The sequence below is a fragment of the Serinus canaria genome, chromosome 1, assembly GCF_022539315.1.
Source record: "Serinus canaria isolate serCan28SL12 chromosome 1, serCan2020, whole genome shotgun sequence".
Taxonomy (NCBI): domain Eukaryota; kingdom Metazoa; phylum Chordata; class Aves; order Passeriformes; family Fringillidae; genus Serinus; species Serinus canaria.
In genome coordinates this window covers 33,954,431-33,975,689 of record NC_066313.1, presented here as the reverse complement: position 1 = coordinate 33,975,689, position 21,259 = coordinate 33,954,431, and the positions used below count along the sequence as shown (strand labels likewise).

The following is a 21,259-nucleotide window of genomic DNA, read 5'->3' as shown; positions in this document are numbered from 1 at the left end:
AGATCTGTTCATCCCAGCCCAATTTGCCCTTTCTTGCAAGTTTTTATTGCCTGTAATGGGAAAGTAGGCTTTCACTCTAAAATACTAGGAAAATACAGAAAAAAAGCCTTGCCTTTGTTCCTGACCCTGTGTGATCAGGTCTTCAGTAAACTTCAAGCAGGCCTGGGAACAGTCTCATCAGCTCCTGCTCAAACAGCCAGCAGCATTTTTTATGTCTCCATTGTGGCAGATGAAGGGAAAAAACATCCACTGGATTCCACCAGCAGGACAGATTAATCATTCGCCTGGATTTCCAACCAGACTCCTCTACCCTGCATAAAATTTTGGCAGTAATGTTTGAAATTCTTCTGACTGTTCTCCGTTTTAATTAGCGAGTGGAAATCTCCCTGACCTTTGCCAGGGAAAAAAAAAATAGTCCTTGAGATTAAAGTGTGCTCTAATTTACATTTCTGCTTGCCATATTCAAAGTAGCATGTTGGTGAAGTGGGTGTCCTATATGGAAGGACATAATCCATCTGCTGCAAAAGGTGAGTGCTGTGTCCAGAGTGAAGTGATCCCATTTCAGTGAGGCTAGAGGCAAGGAAGAGCACTGGGTGCTTTTGCCAGCATATCCACAATGGCAATTTAAGGCTTCTTATGGGGGAAAAATTTTTGCCTTAAATCTTACTGTTAAGATATCTACAGGATAAATAAAACATCCAGGATCTGCTACTAAACAGTAAGAAAACCCATGTGACTGTGTAGCTCAAGGAAAAGTGTCATATTTTTCTATTGCATTCTCAAAGGTGTGAGAGAAAATGTATTGGTTTTGTCAAAGGAGGTGACTTGTGAGGCACCCTCCCCTGGAAAATGAGAGAAAAACCAATCTGGAAATGGAAACATCCTGACCAATATTTAGGCACAAAGCTACAGCCACCAAAATGACTTCACTGACCCGAACTGCATTTTGCTACATCCCTCTAGTCCTGTGTTTTGCACCACAGCAAGGACTCATGACACTAGAGTAGAATCACATAAGTTGATAAAGACCTCTAAAACCATTTAGTCCAGACACAGAAAGCCTGGGCCCTGCCTCCTCCCCCATGTTAAATGCAGTTGTGTAAAAAAAATTGCTCAAAATAGTGAAACCTCAGTATAACCCTCACAGATTTTCTTGCTACCTTTTTGTGCCTTGTCAGTGCCCGCACACTCAAGGACCATTTGTCCAGAAATATTTGTCTCTTACAGAGCTGGCAATTGAAGCTGTTCTGAATCTGAGCATAAGGCTGGGCTCAGACCACAGCAGACTCTTCTACCTGAGATGTCATCAGGAATCTGGAAAAAACCTTTCCCATGTCCTCAAACATAGGCAAAAGCACAGTGGCTTGGAAAAAAGGAAGGGAAACTCACAAAGGGGAATGACCCAACACTGGGATGAGTAAAGGTCAGGGAGGGATGAAGAATTAAGCCATAGGCCATGCTTGTTTCTGGGAGCCACAGCTGAAGAAGCAGCAGCCTCCTGAGATGCCTGCAGGGAGCCAAGCACTGTTGCCCTGAGCAGACTCCCTAAGGACACCCAAACCTCTACTGCAGAACTGGGACATTTCAGGTTGACCCACCACTTCCTACCAGCTCCTGCGCAAGCCTACCCCTGCATTCCTCTTTGCAAAAAGAACTTTTGCAGGAAGTTTGATGTCATCAAAGAGACACCATCAGATGGTGTCTCTGATGACAACCATCGGGAGGCAGGAAGTGCTGGCCTTTCAGTCACATGTGGCCCGACCGTCACATAGCAGGCAGAGCTCAGGCTGTGCGGCACTTCCCTGCCCGCACATCAGGACACGTGGTTTGCTCTGTTTGAAAAAGAAACAGTAACATCAACTCACCTCACCTCATTACCCAGGAAGTGCATGATGAAGTTGCCAGCTGAACAGCTCTGGTGTTACCTCTTCACTGACATTGCATTAAGACTTTATTTTGCAAGAAATTTAAATGCATGGTCACATTCCTGGTGTTCCTTCACAGCCAAGAATCACTTCCAGTGCTAATGCCTGCAAACTGAAGGAGAGCCCACTTGGATTAGATATAGAAAGAAGCTTTTTACAAGGAAGGTGGTGAGGCACTGGCACAGGCTGCCCAGAGAAGCTGTGGATGCCCCATCTCTGGAAACATGCAAGGCCAGGTTGGATGGGGCTCTGAGCTCCTGGTCTAGTGGAAGGCATCCCTGCCTGTGGCCAGGAGCTTTGGAACTAGATTGCCCTTCCTTCCAACCCAAGCCATTGTATGATCCTATGACTTCATTTCACTTACAACTCCAGAGAGCTTATTAACAACATGGCCAAAAAAGTCACTTTTTAAAGCAGGAACTGTTTATTATTGGGAAGAACATCAGGACTTTATTTTTTTTTCTCTTACATATATTCAATTTGAATAAAAATAATTTAAAATTTTTAAATTTCTCTTTATATTACATGAAAATAACTTGAAACAACTGTGAATTTTGGAAGCAAGAAACATAGACAAAACTGTTATTTAGCTGCTGAGATGTAGTTCTTGGATTTTTTTTCCCAAAAAACCCCTCATATAGAGAAACAATCCCAATTGTCATTCCAGTGGAGAAACTTAATCCATCTATAAAATATCTTTAAGTTTGAGAATGGTATATTGTTACACTAGAAAGTATTCATAATATATTGTGTGAGTTCTAATATACCACCTAAAATATATAACTTCTCAGACTTTACAAGGTCAAATACTTTAGACCATATTCCAGTGGAAAAACACTACAAATCTCTTACAATCCTTTTAAAGTTCTTGTTCAATTAACTTTTATTTCCTTTTGAGGAAATCTAATATAATTCCAAGCAACAAAATATTGCATACAAACTAGCTTGCAGAACTTTATTCACACTAAATTGGACAACCACTGTTTAAAAGGATGAAGCACCTTTAGTAACAGTGATAAAACATCACTGTTAGTGCAGCTGATGAAGAAGCAGATTTTGTGCACAAATCTGTATAACTATCATGACAATAAATTTGATAAAAATGACTGTATGTTGGATATTAAGAAATTCAGCTAACTGGAATTAAAATATGCTTATGGCTGGGATAGGATTACAGTGTTACAAGACAAAGAGTCTACTAATTAGTCCAGTTCATATATCTGATAAAGACTTCCAATAAAACACTGATTTCTCCTTTTTTTTTTTTTTGTTTTTAAAATACATGCCACCTGCTGCAATTTCCCTGGATCATCTTGCTTCTTTTCAGTTTTTTCAATTGAATGTTAATATAGTTCATCTTCTCATTAACTTCTAGGGTAATGAACACCATTGAGCTCCACCTGAATGGGTTATAATTTAAGAAGCTCAAAAAAGCAAAGGAAAAAAAAAAAGAAATTAGCATGTCACGGTTTCACTTTGGAACACAAATCTGCAGAAATATGTACAGTAAAAATGAGATGGACTTCGTGTAGGTAGTTGCTTGCATTGAGTACCATATAAAATTTAATGTAACTGTGCCAGTCATGAGTCTGATAGCCCAGTGGAAAAGCAGTCTTCACCAATTAGAAGGAAAAAAGACTATAAATCTGATTGTCAAAACTGATCTCTGCAACAGCCTAACCTCAGGGGTCAGTTCTCTTCCAAAGAAATGCTTGAAACGCTGGCTGGTGCTGCAGGCCAACAAACAACCCGACGCCACCTAAGGTGACAATGTCAAACCCTTTCAAAAATAAACATTTTGCTTCAGTATATTTTATCTGGGGAGAGGGGAGGTGGGTGTGTGTTTTGCTTTGTTTTGTTTTGTTCTTGGCTTTTTTATTTTTGTAACTGTCTGCTGTTTCCAGCACCATCCCAGAGGCTGGAACATTTCATTTTTTCCTCTGCCAGTTGTGTCCCTTTCCACTTGGCAGATGCTGACCACCACACCCGCGCTCCTCGGCGCACAGCAGCCACCGGAACTGCCTTCTTGTTTTCCTTGCCTGTTATCTGTGTCATCAGAGGAATTTACAGCCCTGGAATGTGATTTCTGAATCAATATGCGTTTTCTTTTCCTAAGGAATGCCTTATTTTGCAACCACAGCTGTGAAAAAATACCCTAATTTTAACTAAAGAGGGGGTGGTGGCTCTTTTGAGACAAATTAGTGACGCAATTTGAAAAACCAGGGAGGCATTTTCACCAGAGTGCAATATTTTTAGGATCAGGTAAAATTTTGGACCTAAACTATGCCAATTGTCTTCATTTCTAAATAAAGAATTACTTTTAGTTTTACCAAGAAATATTCTATTGGTATGAACTATGAAATTTTTGAAATTATCAAGCATATTTATGTTTTACTTCTCTAAATATATTACTCATTCGTGTTTAATTCATTCAGGATTCTACCATACTGTCAACCAACTACAGCAATCCAGAAATGTTTTCTGCTTATGGAAGGGGCTTAATCACTAAGCCACACCTCACTGCAAAGCTTCAGTATTTCTGATTGGTAAAAAGCTTTTCTCATTGAAGTAATACTGAAGTGGAGCCCTAGTCCTCCTCCATATATACGACTGTCAATTAACTTTTCAGGACAAAATGCTGATCACATTCAATGACAAGCCACACTGTCACATTCAAGACAGCTCCAGTGGTAACTCTGGTGGCACAACTGTGTATCTTGGATCAAGTTTAGGCGTGAAATCCTTGAAGTTCTTAGATGCTTCAGTACCAAACACATCTAAAACTTTCCTATTTATGAGAGCAAACCTGAAAAAGAAGAGACAAGAAAGCATGAATGCATAACTCACTTACTCAGGAAAAAATAAAATTATTTCACATCATGAAAGTTTATCAAAATCTCTGACACACAGGCTTCAAGCTGCACTGCTCAGATATTCAAAGTTTTTCACCTCAGGTAATAAAGATTTTTTAAAAATTGCATTTGAAAAATGTGGCTAACAGTGCTTGTGTTAGTGTACTTCAAAAATGCAACTTATGAAAAAGGGGAAGGGTCTCCTTCTACTTTTAATTCCACAAAAAAAAGGTCAAACCAAAATATACTACTGTTCTCTCTCACTCCAGAGCAAACTGTGGCCTTGCCTGCCCAAGCCTGGATGCCAATTTTATGGGTGTTACAACCTATTTCCATTTTGTTGTTCTTCACAACTATAGAATGAAAAGCATATGAAATGTCAAAAGAAACTGCCTTTATGGAGAGAGTGTCAAAATTACTATTAGAGAGAGTTGCTTCAGATAAAATAAATGAGCAGAATAGAATTTGTGTTCCTTCCTCTCCTTCAATTAAGGCAAGCCTAGGATTAGTACAAAATGAAAAAATGCAGCCAAAATTGGACAACTGCACTGACATCATTCCCTGTATCATGTTTGTATGGCCCCAGAGGTTGCCTGAGGACTGCCTCCAGGCATCCCAAGGAAAGCTTCCCACTAAATCTTGCAATGTATTCAATCACCTCGTGTGTGCTGTGCCACGGGGAGCATAGGTTCAACATGCTCCATGGACTGGCCTCTGATTTCACTTCTATTTTTACAGCCTGGAGAGCTCGTTGTCACAAGAAACATTACCTTTTATAACCCCATTCATAAACTGATCAAGATTTGGATGCCTTGTTCCTGCCACACACTGCACCAGTGTAACAGTGTACACTTCACTAAACTGTATTTTTGTAAGTCAGTTACAGCAAGATCTATTTTTAAAAGAAAGTTTTTTAGATTTCTGCAGCAAATAGGAAATACATACACTATGATATTACAGTGTATATTTATGATTATGATCAGTGAAAATTTTTTATTAACTTTCCAAGAAAAAAAAAATCCTTTCCCAACTGAAACAGTTACAAAAAAAGTACTGAAACTTTCCAGTATTTTTAGGAGACATTCTGACATTTCCAGTAATGCTTTTAAACCCAGAGTAATACCATGTTGTCAATCACTGAACATACTGCTTTCTTCAACACGTACAGTTGTTTACTGGATTCTTCATGTTCCAATGGAACTTGAAAGCATCCCACCCTCCAAGTGAACTAAAAAGGCTTCAAGTAAAACACTCATCTGCTAAATAGACTTCACTAGAGCAGTCTGCTCCTGTCATTACACTAAGCCCAGCAATATCACTTCAGCAGCAAAGAACTTCAAGAGTACTGGAAACCATTTGAAAAGCAAAGTAAATCCACAGGAAATTAGCCCTCATGTACTTGTAGTGCTCTGCTGCTGGCAGTGAATGACACAGAAAGCTGAGTGTGATCAATGACAAGTTTAGACAAGCCATAACACACCCCTGAGTACACACCTGCCCCTCGTTAGTCGCAAAAGAAATTTCCAGTATGAAGGTCTCAGGTTCTGAACTTCCATGACAGCCTGCAAGGAGAGGATTCTGTCAGAGCCAGCCGACAGTGTCAGGCAAAAGCTTCATCTGCTATATTAGGTTGCCAAAATCAACAAAAGGATTGTTATGGAACTCATTTTTTACTGTTCTCGTCTGAATTCAATACTTGTATGGCCACCACCAGCACAGACTGATATTCCCAGAATACAATATTTTACCAGTGGTGACAATTAACTTACATCTCATTGCAGAGAAAGCAACAACTATCATTATTCCTACTTGACTTCGGACCAGTGGATGCAGAATTTACCTCCTGCTTAATTCCCTATCCATTCTGCATTTTGTGATTCACCATTTCTTGTAGTCATATTAATATTTCATGCTACATTATCTTAAATAATATAATATGAAATAATGTCATACATCCAAAATCCATGTCTTCTCTTTATTCCATTACTTTTCTGGATCACTTAGAAATATAGAGAATAACAAACATCTCAGCGTAGATCCTTTTTCTAATTTCTCCTTCCTTCTTCCTGCTAAACCTAGCAATTTGTTTCTAGTCTTAGATTAGTTTTCCAATTAGTTATTAAGTAACCAAAAAACCCTTCTTTTCTCATATGAACTTTCTGTCTGTTAGTCTCACACAATTGTCCCTGACAGGAGTATTTTGGAGACCTTCAGGCACATCCCAAGCACCAAAATATCAATTCACTTTGATACTAGACTTAGAGCTATTCCCAAGTACATGGGAAGAATGAGGAGGAGGAGCATCTCTTAAATGTCCTGTTAAGCACAAGACTGCAGAAGATTGCTTTAGGGTCATTTTATATTCTCTTTACTGGGGAGCACCAAAAATAAAAATAGTTATGGAGGTCCAGAGAATATGCAGTTCATGCAGGGATGTTTCAGCAGAAGGTCTAGAAACCATGAGATCTAGTAGAATAGCAGAGCTATTTGGGTAGCACTGAAAAGTTGATTTTCTAGCTGATGCAGACAATAAAATGACTGTGGTTAAAGGCATGTAGCTAACTTGAGAAGTACAAAAAATAGTACTACTGCTTGTGTCAAATGTAACACTTCAGGGTTTTTACTATTTTTTGCAGATTTTTTCAATTAGGCAATATTTATTGAAGTGAGTGAAAACTTTCAGTTGACTTCAAAAAACATAAAATATTGTATTATACTGTTTGCCTCCTTGGAAAACTGTCCTTTCACATGCTCATGGTAGTTCATACATTAATGCTCATCTTCTGGGTGGGTGCATTTTAAGATTCTTTCCAAAGAATTCAATGCTTTGCATAATGTATTCAGCTACAAGCACAGGAGAAACTGAGTCCTAGAAATGACCTTCCCCCAGTGACACTCAAAAGCAGGATACAGGAGCCCCAGGATGCAGGAGCATGATGCTATGAATCACTACATCTCACCATCTTTTCTACAGAACTATCTCCCTGTGCTCCTCTTTTCATTCAACATTTGATGTAAAGAACTTCATGCTGTGTTAGAGAACATACTTACTGCCTGAAAGCATATTGATGTAGAAATGGCATAGATGATGCTGTCTGCATGAGGAAAATAGGGAACCTTCCCTGCTTCAATGCCTTTGAAGTATATAGTCTATAAAAATAAACAAAAAATGTTGAATAAAACAAAATTTAAGTAGCTTTTTACTTTTTTGTTTTACTTTTAAAAAAAACCACATCAACTTTATATTTTTTATATGCCCAAAAATGTGTTGATTAAAACAGATTATAGATGCTGCACAAGATCAATCTAATAAGAGGCTATGAGTGCACAGAACAAGACTAGCAACAGCTTGGGTGTTATAGAACCTAAAGATAAAAAGGGGAAAGTTTGCTCTGGTAAAGTCTTCATTTTAAAAAAGCAAAAGAACAATGCAATAACTATTCCAACAAAGTGAATATTCACTGCTCTTAAACAGCTTGAAATCACATACTTTACTTTCTGAGAAAACATGTACAGTTTATTTTCCTCAGCACAGCCTGACCTTGCAAAGCAGCACACGCCTCTTTGGTCAGTTACCCTTGGCTTGCATAAGATGATAAAAGTAGTAAAAAAAGAAATAAAAAAAAAGAACACAAAGCACTTTTCTTATTTCACCATAGCCAAGATGTCTCAATGTCCAGAGAAAACCATCAGCAATACAAGATAATACTGGTTTTTTACAACTGGAGTTCTAAAAGTCATTATGGATAACTCAGATTTGCCTTTATATGACCAATATGTGAACTGCCTTCAGAGCTTGGTCTGGGATAACCAGGAGGAGGAACAGAGAGTATCTTCCCTATTTATGTTTCATTTTATGTGTAACAAAAAAAAAAAAAAAAAAAAGGTTTCTTCTCTTTATGTTCTTTAAAATTAATTCTGCTCTGGTAATAGAGGTGGATAAATATCACTAGAGAACAAGGCCTTCAAGTTCTGCAGGAGAAATATGTGATTCAGGTATGATGCATAGGGAGAGAACCTTATCAACTCGTTCCAGTGGTGGTGTTGGGGAATTAACCATGACTAAGTCTCCATTTTCTGGAAAAATCACAGTAAGAAATCAAATGCTGGTTAGAAAAGTATAATCAACATACCCAAACTCTGTAAATATTTTTTTCCTTGGCTCCTAATTTTACAAGTTCAGAGAAATAATTCAAGCCTGAAGAATAGTAATTAGAACAAAGTTCATTCCAAAGCTGGGAATTCAATCAGCTGTAGTACAGTGACAAACAACTTCAGCTATAGACCAAAACCTAAGCTATTTTGAGTTATCTTAGACTGTGGAATGCCAAAATAAGGGAACAAAGGCAGGAAGTTAAGCTGCAGCTTTTGGCAATAAATCTGCAATTAAAGACTAGGTCTGATTTCTGTTTGGCAGAAGAGACATTCTTGGAACTTTCTTATTTAAAAAAATCTGCAAAAACTGCAAAGCAAAGGGTTGTCAGGAGATTAAAAAAATCATGGAGAATTTACATGAAGACCAGTGGATAAAAGACATTTAAAATTAGTCAAAGAAAAGAAAGTAGGAAAGACATGAGTAGCATTGCCTCTTGGCACACATGTACTGAAACACCATCACCATACAACTTTGTATTTTACTGGAATTGCCTGATAAAATCCCTGACATTCATTTTCTTTTCTTCTGCCGTGAAAAAAATAGATGAAATGAAGACCTCCTTTAGGAGTATAATAACTTACCTCTACTAATTTAGACACCAGATACATAGAGATAGTTGTACTTTTGTAAAACATCATAGAAATTCCTGCTAGACACCCTGTAACAATTAGAAAAACATTGTTAAGGTTGTGATTTGTGTTGTTAAGGTCACTGTTGTTTGTCAGCCCAACAAACACTGCACAGGTTATTTCTGATGCTACAGACAGCACAGTTCAGGGATGTTCTTTTACTGCCCATTCAAATATAGTTTGTATCACTAAAAAGAGAAAATCTCAGAAAGCTGAAACAAATCTGTACTTCAGTGCTCAGGAGCACACTGTGAAATTTCTCAGGTTTTTGCGGGATGAGAGATCTCTGTGGTTCCAACATGTGACAGATGTACATGAGGGAAGGGCCTGACCACCACACAAATTTCATGGTAAAAACATCTTTCTTTGGACCCAGTGGAGCTCAATGTGTATTCTGTCACATATGGGAGAGTGAGTACTTTCACATGTCTACAGCTGCAAATTAAAGGACAAGTTTATATTTATGCACACCGTAATATACTGTCCTTGAAGCTGACCATAAACTCCACATTTGACTGAATTTGCCTTACAATTTTAATTGCAACTCTTCCCTTGACACTACTTGAAACATCACTGTCACTTTGACACAATCTTGATGTACACAGGAATAGGAACAAAGTCCTATTTTCATCACAGAAGTCTGAAAAGGGGATGGGAGGACAGACAAGAGGAATACTTGCAGACTCCCAACACAAGCAACACAAACTTTCCATGGACTCACCAGCTACAAGTGCATGAAGCTCATCATCTAGGTTTCGGACCCAGCGCAGGAAGCAACTTGTTCCCTGTAGGTGAACAGAATGCAGGCTTAGCCCTACTTACTTCTTACAACACAGAGACTGCAGGTATTCCTTATAAGCTAGTCATGTAGCACACAGTATGAATTAAGAATGTAGTGTGATAATACCCATAATCATGGAGTCATAAAATGGTTTGGGTTGGAAGGGCTCACAAGACCATGTCATTCCATCTCCCCTGCCATGGGCTGGGACACCTTCTGCTACACAAGGTTGCTCAGAGCCACATCCAGCCTGGCCTTGAACACTTCCAGGGATAATGCATTCTTCTTCTTGGTAAGGTTGTTACAATAAAAGGCAATTTAATTGATAAGTGAGCAGGCAAACTTTCCCATTTTAAGAGTCTTGTAAGGGAAATGTCAATCACATTGTAATTTCTTAGGAGCCGTAGAAACTTTCATTATTGAGATACCTTATGTCTGATTAGGTAATCTTTACCACATCAAAAAATACTAACTTACATCAACAAAAACACAAGAAATCAACAAAATTAAAGCACAAGCTTTAAAAAAACACTAGTGATACTAAAATCTAGAGAGTTGGACATAGTACCGATAACATTTCAGCATCTTAAGTTTTCAAGTTACTGCTGCCATTTCTTTCAAAATCGGAGAGCAGATTATATGTATTCCAATCTAATACCAAAGCTAATTTGAATTAATGTCATCCTCATTTGTTGTACTTGCTAGACTCTTTCCCATGATAAAGGTTTTCTTCAACTACATACCAAACCTCCAGAGATTTTCTCATGCATCCAATAAATTCTGGAACTAGGAAAACACATTAATTTGAAAAAGCAGAACTGCATACCCCTTCGATCCAAAATGCACCAACATTTATTTTTTTTTTGCCATGGTCCAATTTTTTTGCGTGACTAGAATCTTTGCTGCCCTACATGCCTATTTAGACTGAAATAAAAATAAATAAATAAATAAATAAATAAATAAATAAAATGCAACCCAAATTCATGTAAGTTGTGAAATGCAAACAATAACATACAGTAGATCATAGAACTGGAGTATCTTTTAGTCTGGAAAGGGCATTTAAGATCAATTCCAACTGTTAACCTAGCATCCACCAAGTCCACCACTACAACAAATCCCCAAGTGCCACACCCACACACCTTTTGAACACTTCCAGAGACAGCAATTCCACCACTTCCCTGGATATCCTCTTGCAGTGCCTGACAACCCTTGACGTGAAGCAAGTTTTCCTACTATCAAATCTAAACCTCCCCTGGGCAACGTGAGGCCAATTCCTCTTGTCCTGTCCCTTGCTACCTGGGAGAAGAGACTGACCTACACCTGGCTGCACCTTCCTTCCAGGCAGCTGTAGAGAGTAATAAAGTCACCCCTGAGCCTCCTTTTCTCCAGGCTAAACCCCCAGCTCCCTCAGCCACTCCTCATCAGACCTTTGCTCCAGACCCCATCCCAGCTCTGTTGCCCTTCTCTGGACACACTCCAGCCCCTCAATGTCCTTCTTGCAGTGAGGGGCCCAGAACTGAGCACAGGATTTGAGCTGTGGCCTCACCAGTGCTGAGTAGATACTTAAAAAATAGTAAATAAAGGTCAGAATATGTCACCCTCATTTTATGAGTATCCACTGGGCTGAATTGCATGTCTCAATTGAAGCTTTTAAACACATCAAAATCATTTTAGCTATTGCAATTTAAATTCTTTTCTTCTCTAAAGGCTTTTTTTCTTAAAGTTTAAGAAAAAATTTAATATTCAAGCAAACTCTGAACAGCTCATTTGTACTTGGCTATCAAAAAACTTGAATTCTGTAACCTACAAATTATTGTCTCTCAATTCAATTACCAATCAAGTGAAGTGCTGTTTTACTTATATTTAAGACTTCCTTTTTTATTTTTCAGTAAATAATGTTTACCCCGAATAATACAGCATGAGCTTGAATTTGCAGAGCAAATAAAGTGGCAGTTAAAAAAGCCATGTGATTAAGAATACAGAAGTGCAAAAGACACTTCAGCACTGCACTGTGCTGAAATGCTATTCTGCATTAGGGCAGGTGCTTTGCCTCTTTTGGCATAAATAAACATAATTTGATTAATTCCAACAGTGCTGTATGAATGCATATCAGTTCAAAATCTGTCATCTTCTAATGGGGTAGACAGGATACACTTGCAAGCAGTTAAATGCAATGTCTCCTCAGCTACATGCTGTATGTTCTGCAGTCTCCTGCTATTCAGTGTCAAGTAAGAATTCCAGATATGTGAACCAACAAAATCTGCACATGGCTTCTCTCTGGCAGCACAGACACTACTGCAGTCACTACTTGCGCCTGCATGAAAATGCTTTTGTGTAGCAGCAAATCCCTCTGAAATCTGAATTCACTATGTCTGAAGTACTATTTCCTAATCTTGAAAACAAGCTGCAAAATCCATCAGGTTTTTTTAGAAATTACAGAAAAAACCACACAGAATGGAAGAATAGCTTTCTATTTACAATATGATTACTGCAATAGTATAAAATTTGTCAGTAACATGCTGTAGGAAACAGCACCATTACCATTAAGCAGCTTGACTTTTCAGCTCTTTGTGATATTCTGAAAAGTGAAATAAAAAACAGAGCATTTGTCATTTCTGTATGCTATAAACTTACTTTGTATATACTGACAAAAGAGCCCAGAAAAGCTCCAAGCTGGAAATTTTCCTTGTTGTAGAAGAGGGAAAGTAGCCGTGATGGTTGTGTAAGCAGATGCCGGAAGGTGGAAGGAATCCGAAGGCAACACTGGATCAGGTAACCAATGCTAAACATCCTAATGAAGCCCTAGAGAAAAGATATAGAGATCTTGTGGTAAGAAACCACAAATTCTGGAAAAGGAAAAGCAAAAGCTTCTACAGACGGTTTTATTTTTGACATCAAATAGTTTAAAACCCACTCTGAAGGTAATATGTAAAACGCATAAATGTATCCTATCCCCACCTTCTAACTCAAGAGTTTTCTTTTTCCCAGTTACCCTGTAAAATAGCAAAAGCAGTAAAATCACAGACAATTGACACTTCTTTAATTTCTATGAATTTCTGAAAGGTCTCAAGAAAGAGCCTTCTATTCTACTCCAAAATTCTGTCCATTGAAATAATTCTGATGACTTCATTTCTAGGTTACTGACCAGCTTTTAAACCACAAATGGGTTTATAGAAGAACGCAATGCAGTGGAAAAAAATGAACACTTCTATACTCAAATTTCTCAAGAAAACAGAAAGGAGGAAAAAGTCCACCAAAAATAAATTTCAGAAAGTGTGAGAATTAGAAGTTAACCCTGGTGGCTTGGCACATGCTCCTGGACTTTTCCTCAGCCAAACATGAGGTCTGTGGGATGCCTGCAGCAAAGGAAAGGGAGAAACTGGAAGGGACTTCATGTGCAGAGCTACTGAGAAGGGATAAAATGGGTTCCAAAGAATTTACTTACTATTCCACCTTGGATAGGGATCTGGGTTTTTTTTTAACATGACACAAAACCATGCTCAATTTTTTTTCCAAATTATTCTCCCCAGTTTCTTCTAACTTCCTCCAATGCTTCCTTTTTAAATAATTCCGAATAAATTTTACCCAGTTTTTGTCTGGAAGATTCTTTGTGTGAAAACTATTTCTGCACCCACTTGCAAACAAGGCAGGCACCTTATTCAATTACAGGGATATAATTCTAGTGACAAGGAACTCTGGCAGAGGGTTTGACTAAGCAACCTTTCAGACTCAGAAACTCAAACCATTTTTGCCTCCTAAAGAACTTTATACTGCATCATAAAGATCATAAAATTTTATTGTGGTTAAACATCCAGTCATAAACTCTTCCTACAGCAATTACTCTTCCTGCTACTCAAGAAGTGGTCTATGAGAATCAAGTGGAGAAAAGAAGTCATCCAACAATACAACAGTATCTTTTTTGATTGAAAAAATTCCATTCCTTCATGCCATTATTAAAAAAAAAGAAGAAAATGTCCTAAACTCAGCAGTGATGAACAAAGCCCAAAACAAGAAACAACAGAATGGTGTGTTTGGTGTTTTTACGGAGCAAAGGTGACTTCATTGGGGTGAAGAAACATTTAAATTACAACTGGTTAAACACTCAAACACATCCCTGCTTTTATTCCTGTTAGTAGCCAAATTACAAGTGCTGAACCACAGCATTGAAGTTTAGTGTTGATGCCCATGAAATAACAAGTGTTGTGCAAAATCTCTCTATTTAGCTTGTTACTTCAACCAGATGAAATCATATCACACCTACAGATGCTTTTTCACAGTCACAGGAAGCATTGTATCTTATAATCAATGTACAGTATTGTAAAAGACATCCAAAAAGAATGGAAGTAGTACACAGCAGAGCATACACAGGACACTGTAATAAACACAAGTGACCCCAAAAAACTCTGCTAAGAGCCATTTCTCTACAGAGATTTTGAGTTGGAGCTCAGATCAGCCAGAAGTAGTAGCACGGTGTAATGACATATCTCCAGAATTTGTTAAATAAACCTTTCTTTCTGCTTTTGAGAAACAAATTTCTTAATACATGCAAGATACTTGCTGTAACTCAAATTCAGAAAAGCACATGTGCATATAAAAAGAGTTCAGAAACAAACCATAAACTCATTCACCCTTTTGCAATATATTAGGAATTAGTTAAGATAGTTAAAATCAATTGATGAAGATATTTAATATTTATTCTGGGTATACAGTAGCCAATGTTCCTTCAAGAGACAGAACTTTGAGACTACAATCATAGAAAATAATCTCAGAGAAGTCATGGATAGCCCATTCCTGAAACTGCACAAGGTCAGGTTGGATGGGGCTTTGAGTAACCTGGGCTAGTGGAAGGTGTCCCTGCCCATGGCAGGGGGGCTGGAATGAGATGGTCTTTAAGGTCCCTTCCAACTCAAACCACTGCATGATCCTATGACCTTCTTTGAGCTCACCCTAGTCACCAGAAAATTTGGAGAGTTATCTGGTCCTGTCTGCAGCACCAGCAGAAGAAACAGACACCTGGATTTCTACTGCTAGCTAATGGCTCCTCACTGTAAACAAGGGGAATCCTAAAAAGGAAAAATATTGTTCCACTCCTTCTGTCATGGCTCTTTTGAGACATTTACAGGAACAAAGCATTTCAAGTATTTAAAGTCTGAAGGGAAGTCAATGAACTCAGGTGGTATGGCACTACTGAATGCTACATCATGTAAGAGCCATGATGCTGTCAACGAGCTAATGTGCATTTAAATGTGAAGCAGGAGAAGAAGAGCATGCAAATGGCAGTTAAAGCACAGATGTATTAATGAGAAGAAAACTGGTTCAAGGGTAAGGGAAAACAACACTGAGGGGAAGTTTTAGCAATAAGCAGCTCATCACATTGTTATCAGATTTGAAAGCTCCATCACAGAGAAGGAATTGCAAAAACATGTTCAAATCATGTCAGCTGACAGTTGTTACTGATCAACTCCAGGAACAGTCATAGAACTGAACTTTGAGAATTTTGGATCTTTAAAAATATAAACACATAAAAATAAATTTTTTCACTGATGTTTTAATTTAAATAAAAAGTCACAGAACAGACAGGAAATTAGAGAATCTGACTGCCACTTCACCACTATCTTCCTCACTAGGTTATTGTAGTCAAGAATAACTTACACCAAAATACTACAGAGGACAGGTCCAAGAATGAAATATATTTCAAATGCACAACTGACTTATCTAAAGAGAGAACAGACTTACAAAAATTTCTTTCTGAAATTTACTTTTTGTCAGGTCAAGTCTTTATTCAGCTTTATTATCAGTTAGGTTTTTTCCTCCCTTCATTCCATTTAAGGATATATCAAACAAAACAAAATTATGCTGAATCAATAAGTGAAAAAAGGATGTGTATTCCTGAATATCCACCTTCCTCCCCATCCTCGTGTTCCTTTAACATTTTAAAAAGTTATTTTTAAAAGTAATATACATTAAAAGCATCTGAAGATACTCAAATATATTTTTGCTGCTCCATATATAAAACCAGGTCAACTGTTAAGGGATTGGGATCTTCTGGAACCTTACCAGCTCCCAAAACAGGCACAGCAGGTGGTACCACCTGTGCCAACCCAATGCCAGCTAATACAAATTTCTGCACAGTAATTTTCTGAAAAAAAAAAAAAAAAAAATGCACTGATCACATTAATAATGGAGGATGAATTATACCACCAGAGATAAACAGCTCTTCCTGGGCGTAGCAACTGTGACCAATCTCTCATTACCCCGAGCCCTTAAAATAAACGACTGGAGGAGTGCAGCCGGTGCCCAGCAGCGACGTTCCTGAGCTGTGCAGCTGCACGGCAACCAGGGCCGCCTGCCACAGCAGCACATTCCAGGTGCTTTATTTAGGGGGGAGTCACAAGTGGGCTCAGCCGTGAAGTGCATCACATAGTTAAACAAGTTCCTTGCTTGTTTAAGCCATTTTTTCCCACACATTTTATGTTACTCATTCACTACAGCTAATCTGAAAGAGCAGAGAACTTTAACCCCACCACCGCCCTGTCCTAAATTGAGAAAATCTGTTTTCTGGCTTGTCACATTTTCAATAGAAAAGAATGAGTAACAGGCTCATTTCTCACTTCCTAAGCATATGCTTTTCCTGACTTTTACCCCTTCTTTGCCAGAGTTTGCCAATCCAACTTTTTCTGCACTTACTTTAATACAGTATGAGATGCAATTATCTCCATAGTGTTTACAGCATCTATGCCTTGGGCCATGTTTGCACCTGCAAAAAGCATAATGAAACACGTATTAACTCGTAGCTGTTTTCAGCAACAGGAGACTTCATAAATTTTTCTTGCCTAAAAATACATAAAGTGCTATTTGCCCAGCACTCCTTCTCCCCATTACCCAGTGAAGGGCACTGTGAACTTTTATGATGCCATAAAAGGACAATAAAAACTAACAATACTTTAGTTGTACACCAAGAAAAAAGCGTCTGCACACTTATTTGGATTCAACCTCTTGCCATGCTACACATAAAATGCTAAATTAAAGAACAAATTTTCTGCCGTGGTCAACAAGAAGTGATGTGACCTCTCCTGGTTTGTCTCTGCTCCATGGTTCTGGAAGGATATTTGAGCAAGCATCTGTTGCCTGTGCCCTTTCATCTTTCACACCACTGTAAGGGTCACTGAAAGGCAATACAGATCATACTAATGCACACCCTGTGAGACTTCTCTCAATTACAAGCCTCTCACTTTTGGGCTATTTCAGTGTAGATTTTTATGTAGCTCTTCCTTTGGACTGAGAATTTGACCTTGAGTATTTAAAACAGGCTGGCTTGGGCTGGTGGGATGTGTGGATTGTACAGTTTCTAGCCCTGCATTATGTAGAATTAAAATAAGTCATTCATACTGGGTCTGAACATTATATTTTGCTATATCCAAGTATTTAGGATTTAATGTAAAATAAATTACACAATTTATATACTATGTCAAATATCTTGGAAGTTTTGAATCGTGTACTATAAAGTCTAATGGCCATAAATCATCTGTGAGGTCAGTTTATGTAGCAAAATTGTAATGAGAATGTGCTCAGGTTACAGGCATTTAGACTCAATTATATTGAAAAGAACCATATGGAAGAGAAACCAGTGGGAGCATAAAAACTCCATATTGAAAGTTTGCTGAATGTCTGAGTTGGGAGTTTCAAAACCTTAAAATAATTGTTCTTCTCCATCTCCAATCCTTGTATTTAACCAACAACAGAAGAGCAATGAACTATCTCCAGCAATGAGTCACAGGTATTTAAAACAAAACAGGCATAAGCAATTCAAGTAAAAGCATTTGATTATGGCTGGAGGTGTCTTTTCCTTGTAGGTCTTTTGCTGTCTAATACAGTCATGCCTGAAAAACTACTGATGACTTCCCTCATCTTTTTCAGCTAAAACCCACAGCAAATCATAGGAAGCCACCATGTGATGGGGATCAATTCATGTTTGTTCATCATCTGAGCAAGTAAAATAAGCCACTACTTTGAGTGCACAATGCACTTGGAAGACTCCCTCCTGCATGAGAGCAGGCAGAGATTTGGTCATAAAACTGCTCTGGAAGAGGTCAGCAGAAGTGAAGATTCATAGGTGTCATGTGAATATACCCCCAACCCATTTTTTACTCCATCTTCCCTGTAAATGAATCACTCCTCATGGTATCCAGTGTGCCTGCAGCAGAGGAGTCAGTCAGAGCAGAAGTCATGTGAACATATCAGACTGAAAAGCTCACTGCTCTCCCTTCTTTAAGCTCATACTAAAAGACAGTGAATTGGATCCTGTAGATAGGGGGACATCCACCTTGTCTAACTTCAGATGTCTAGATCTGACCTCGTGTAAAACAGCTTTAGACTCACTCTTTGCTTTGCAATTTCCTATCTCCAGACAGCAGAGGCAGCCCACGTGCTATCAATCCTCTTTTAGGTAGTTCTCCTTTATGCAAAACAGGGATGTAGGTCCCCCAAAAGCCTATGTTACAGTCACTTATGGTGACATAAGTAAGATCTGCTGCTGTGCAATTTTACATAGTACCACTAGTTCCAGCAGAACTATGCCATGAACTGATTTTGCTGAAAACTGCAGAAAAAGCAACATCATCCTACACTCATCATGGGCTGAATTTGCTCTCCCTTGTTAGACAACTGCATGTTGCAAGGTCATACAGGTCTTCAATTTTTGCTCTCACCAGAGTCCATCATTTGCTACTATTAACTACCTAGTAAAAATGAAACAGAAAAACACTGAAATGCAAAGTAGAAGCATTACAAAACATTGACAAATACAACATAACAGACATTAAAGTGCTCTATATAAAAAATTATTCTTTTTTTTTTGTTTTTCTTTTGGGTTTTTTTTACTCACACTTTCTCCATGAGCTTTTTTGTTAGTGCCAGTATGTTCATTGGCTGTGATACTTTTTCACTATGCTTGACTTTTCTATCTGTTTTTGAAAATGCTGTTTCAGGTGAAAAAGAATGGGTGGGGATTTCTTCTTTCCCTACAATGAACCTGAAAGAAAAAAGCAAAATAGAACAAAGCAATTACATAACTCAAAGAAATACAGGAAGTCCTGTATAAGCCTTCAGGTCTTAGACCAGATTGAAGTTACTCTCAGGTCTGTAAAAACCCATCTTATAAAGCTTCCAAACCTCATACTTCTTTAGAGAAGATCAATCCACTGACATATTTTTAAAGATACACTTCAGCTAGAGGATACAATTGATGCTGGGAATTTTTTTAAAATTAAAACCAAAAACATTAATAGGGAAGACCACCTCTCAGACAAAGGAAGAGCACTAAGTTGGAATACAAAAAGGCACTTGAAATATCTCAATTCTCTCCAGCAAAATAGGGTTACATAAAAGTTCATAATTACTACAATATTTTTATAAAATATCTATTTTGCAGAATCTTCAAAATGTTTTTGCTCCCACCAAAAGCACCAGCTTTGTTTTGCTTGTCTTCATCGTCATCCTTCTTTCTTCACCCAGAAGTTGCTATTGTCAATATATTGGCTCATCTTAGATGTAGAATTATTACATATCAATGGCAAGGGAGAACACAATGGCAAAATGTTTCCTAAAACCATGCACTATAATCCAAGTTATACTGTACCTTGGCAGTCTAGCCAAGGGTAAAGAAGATATAAAAACTTAGTCATTATGTAATGCAGCGAATAAGATCCAGGTAAAAACACAGCAGCCATTTGCTTCCAGGAAAATATGGGTTATTATGAATCCCAGTCTTAGAAAGACAGAAGATAAGTGCTCCTTCCAAAACATGCAATCATATGTCTGAGTTTCCTTTAGTAACAGTCCCAAATATAAAGGGACTTCTCTCTTGCTAGCACACAAAGAGGAAACTGCCTCAAGGTATACCAGAGCAGGTTTAGACTGGATATTAGAAAAATTTCTTCACTGAAGCGATTGTCCAGCATTGGAACAGGCTGCCAAGGAAGTGGTGGAGCCAGTGTGGCTGAAGTATTTAAAAGACATGTAGATGTGGCATTTGGGGACATGGTTTAGTGGTGGACCTGGCAGTGTTGGGTTAAAGGTTGGACTGGATGACCTTAGAAGTCTTTTCTAACCCAAATGATTCTATGATTATGCCTTCTTCAAAATATGTTGTATACCCAAAAGCTGGACAAATTTTAGAGCAGCATGATTTTTCTAAGGAATAATCTTTTCTTACAATGCAGCTGCCACTGTGCATGATTCCTCAAAATCTTGTCTTACATAGTCACAGAAACTTTACTTACTTTAGTGCAGAGTATGTAAATCCTTTCAAGCCATCTTTGCACCTGAAAGACAAAACCAAAAGATTTCCCTATAATGGGCTGCTGGCAATAAAAGTGGAACAGATTACATATGGCACAGAAGGGCTGTGGAGGAACACCAGCTTTTCATTAACAAAAAAGAGCACGTTTGCAACAACTCTGTGGTTATCCTTGGTTCCCAGTTGTCACCACAGCCTTGGGACATCTCTGAAACAAAGGACACAGCATCAAATGCCAGTGCTTCTCTTTTTTATCCAAACCAAGAGTGGAGAAATTTTTAAAGGATGGTAACAGAGCCACTAGGGCAATAATGCAAGATGACAAAGAACTGTTGCTTTATGGAAAAGTAGTCATGATGAGCTTAAAAAACCAGAAGTTTTTCTGTAAGGAGAGAAAGGAGGGTTGGATCTCAATGAAACACCCACCCTTCTTGTGAAAAGCTGCAGGGAATAGTTTGTCTGACTTTGAGATAAACTGTTGTACTTTGCAAAGTGCTGATCTCTGCAGCTTCTTACTTTAAGAAGACTCTTAATCTGAAAGCCCCAGTTTTTTAATTATACAGTCAGTGGTTGCTCTGATTCTGAGCTTGATAGTATGTATATATAATGTACATCTGTT

The 21,259-nt window shown here is 38.2% G+C and overlaps 1 protein-coding gene across 1 annotated transcript in view; it reads right to left on the bottom strand.

Moving 5' to 3' along the window:
* Nucleotides 1-2,326: 2,326 nt before the first annotated feature.
* Nucleotides 2,327-21,259, bottom strand: part of TMEM135 (transmembrane protein 135) — a 160,924-nt gene continuing 141,991 nt past the window's right edge. The window contains exons 7-15 of the mRNA XM_050975937.1: nucleotides 20,624-20,665; nucleotides 19,228-19,374; nucleotides 17,031-17,100; nucleotides 12,978-13,145; nucleotides 10,284-10,347; nucleotides 9,515-9,591; nucleotides 7,829-7,927; nucleotides 6,272-6,339; nucleotides 2,327-4,731 (exon numbers count right to left, since the gene is read on the bottom strand). Coding sequence (XP_050831894.1) covers nucleotides 4,599-4,731; nucleotides 6,272-6,339; nucleotides 7,829-7,927; nucleotides 9,515-9,591; nucleotides 10,284-10,347; nucleotides 12,978-13,145; nucleotides 17,031-17,100; nucleotides 19,228-19,374; nucleotides 20,624-20,665 — 868 coding nt within the window. The 3' untranslated portion in view covers nucleotides 2,327-4,598. The remainder of the gene's footprint in view (nucleotides 4,732-6,271; nucleotides 6,340-7,828; nucleotides 7,928-9,514; nucleotides 9,592-10,283; nucleotides 10,348-12,977; nucleotides 13,146-17,030; nucleotides 17,101-19,227; nucleotides 19,375-20,623; nucleotides 20,666-21,259) is intronic.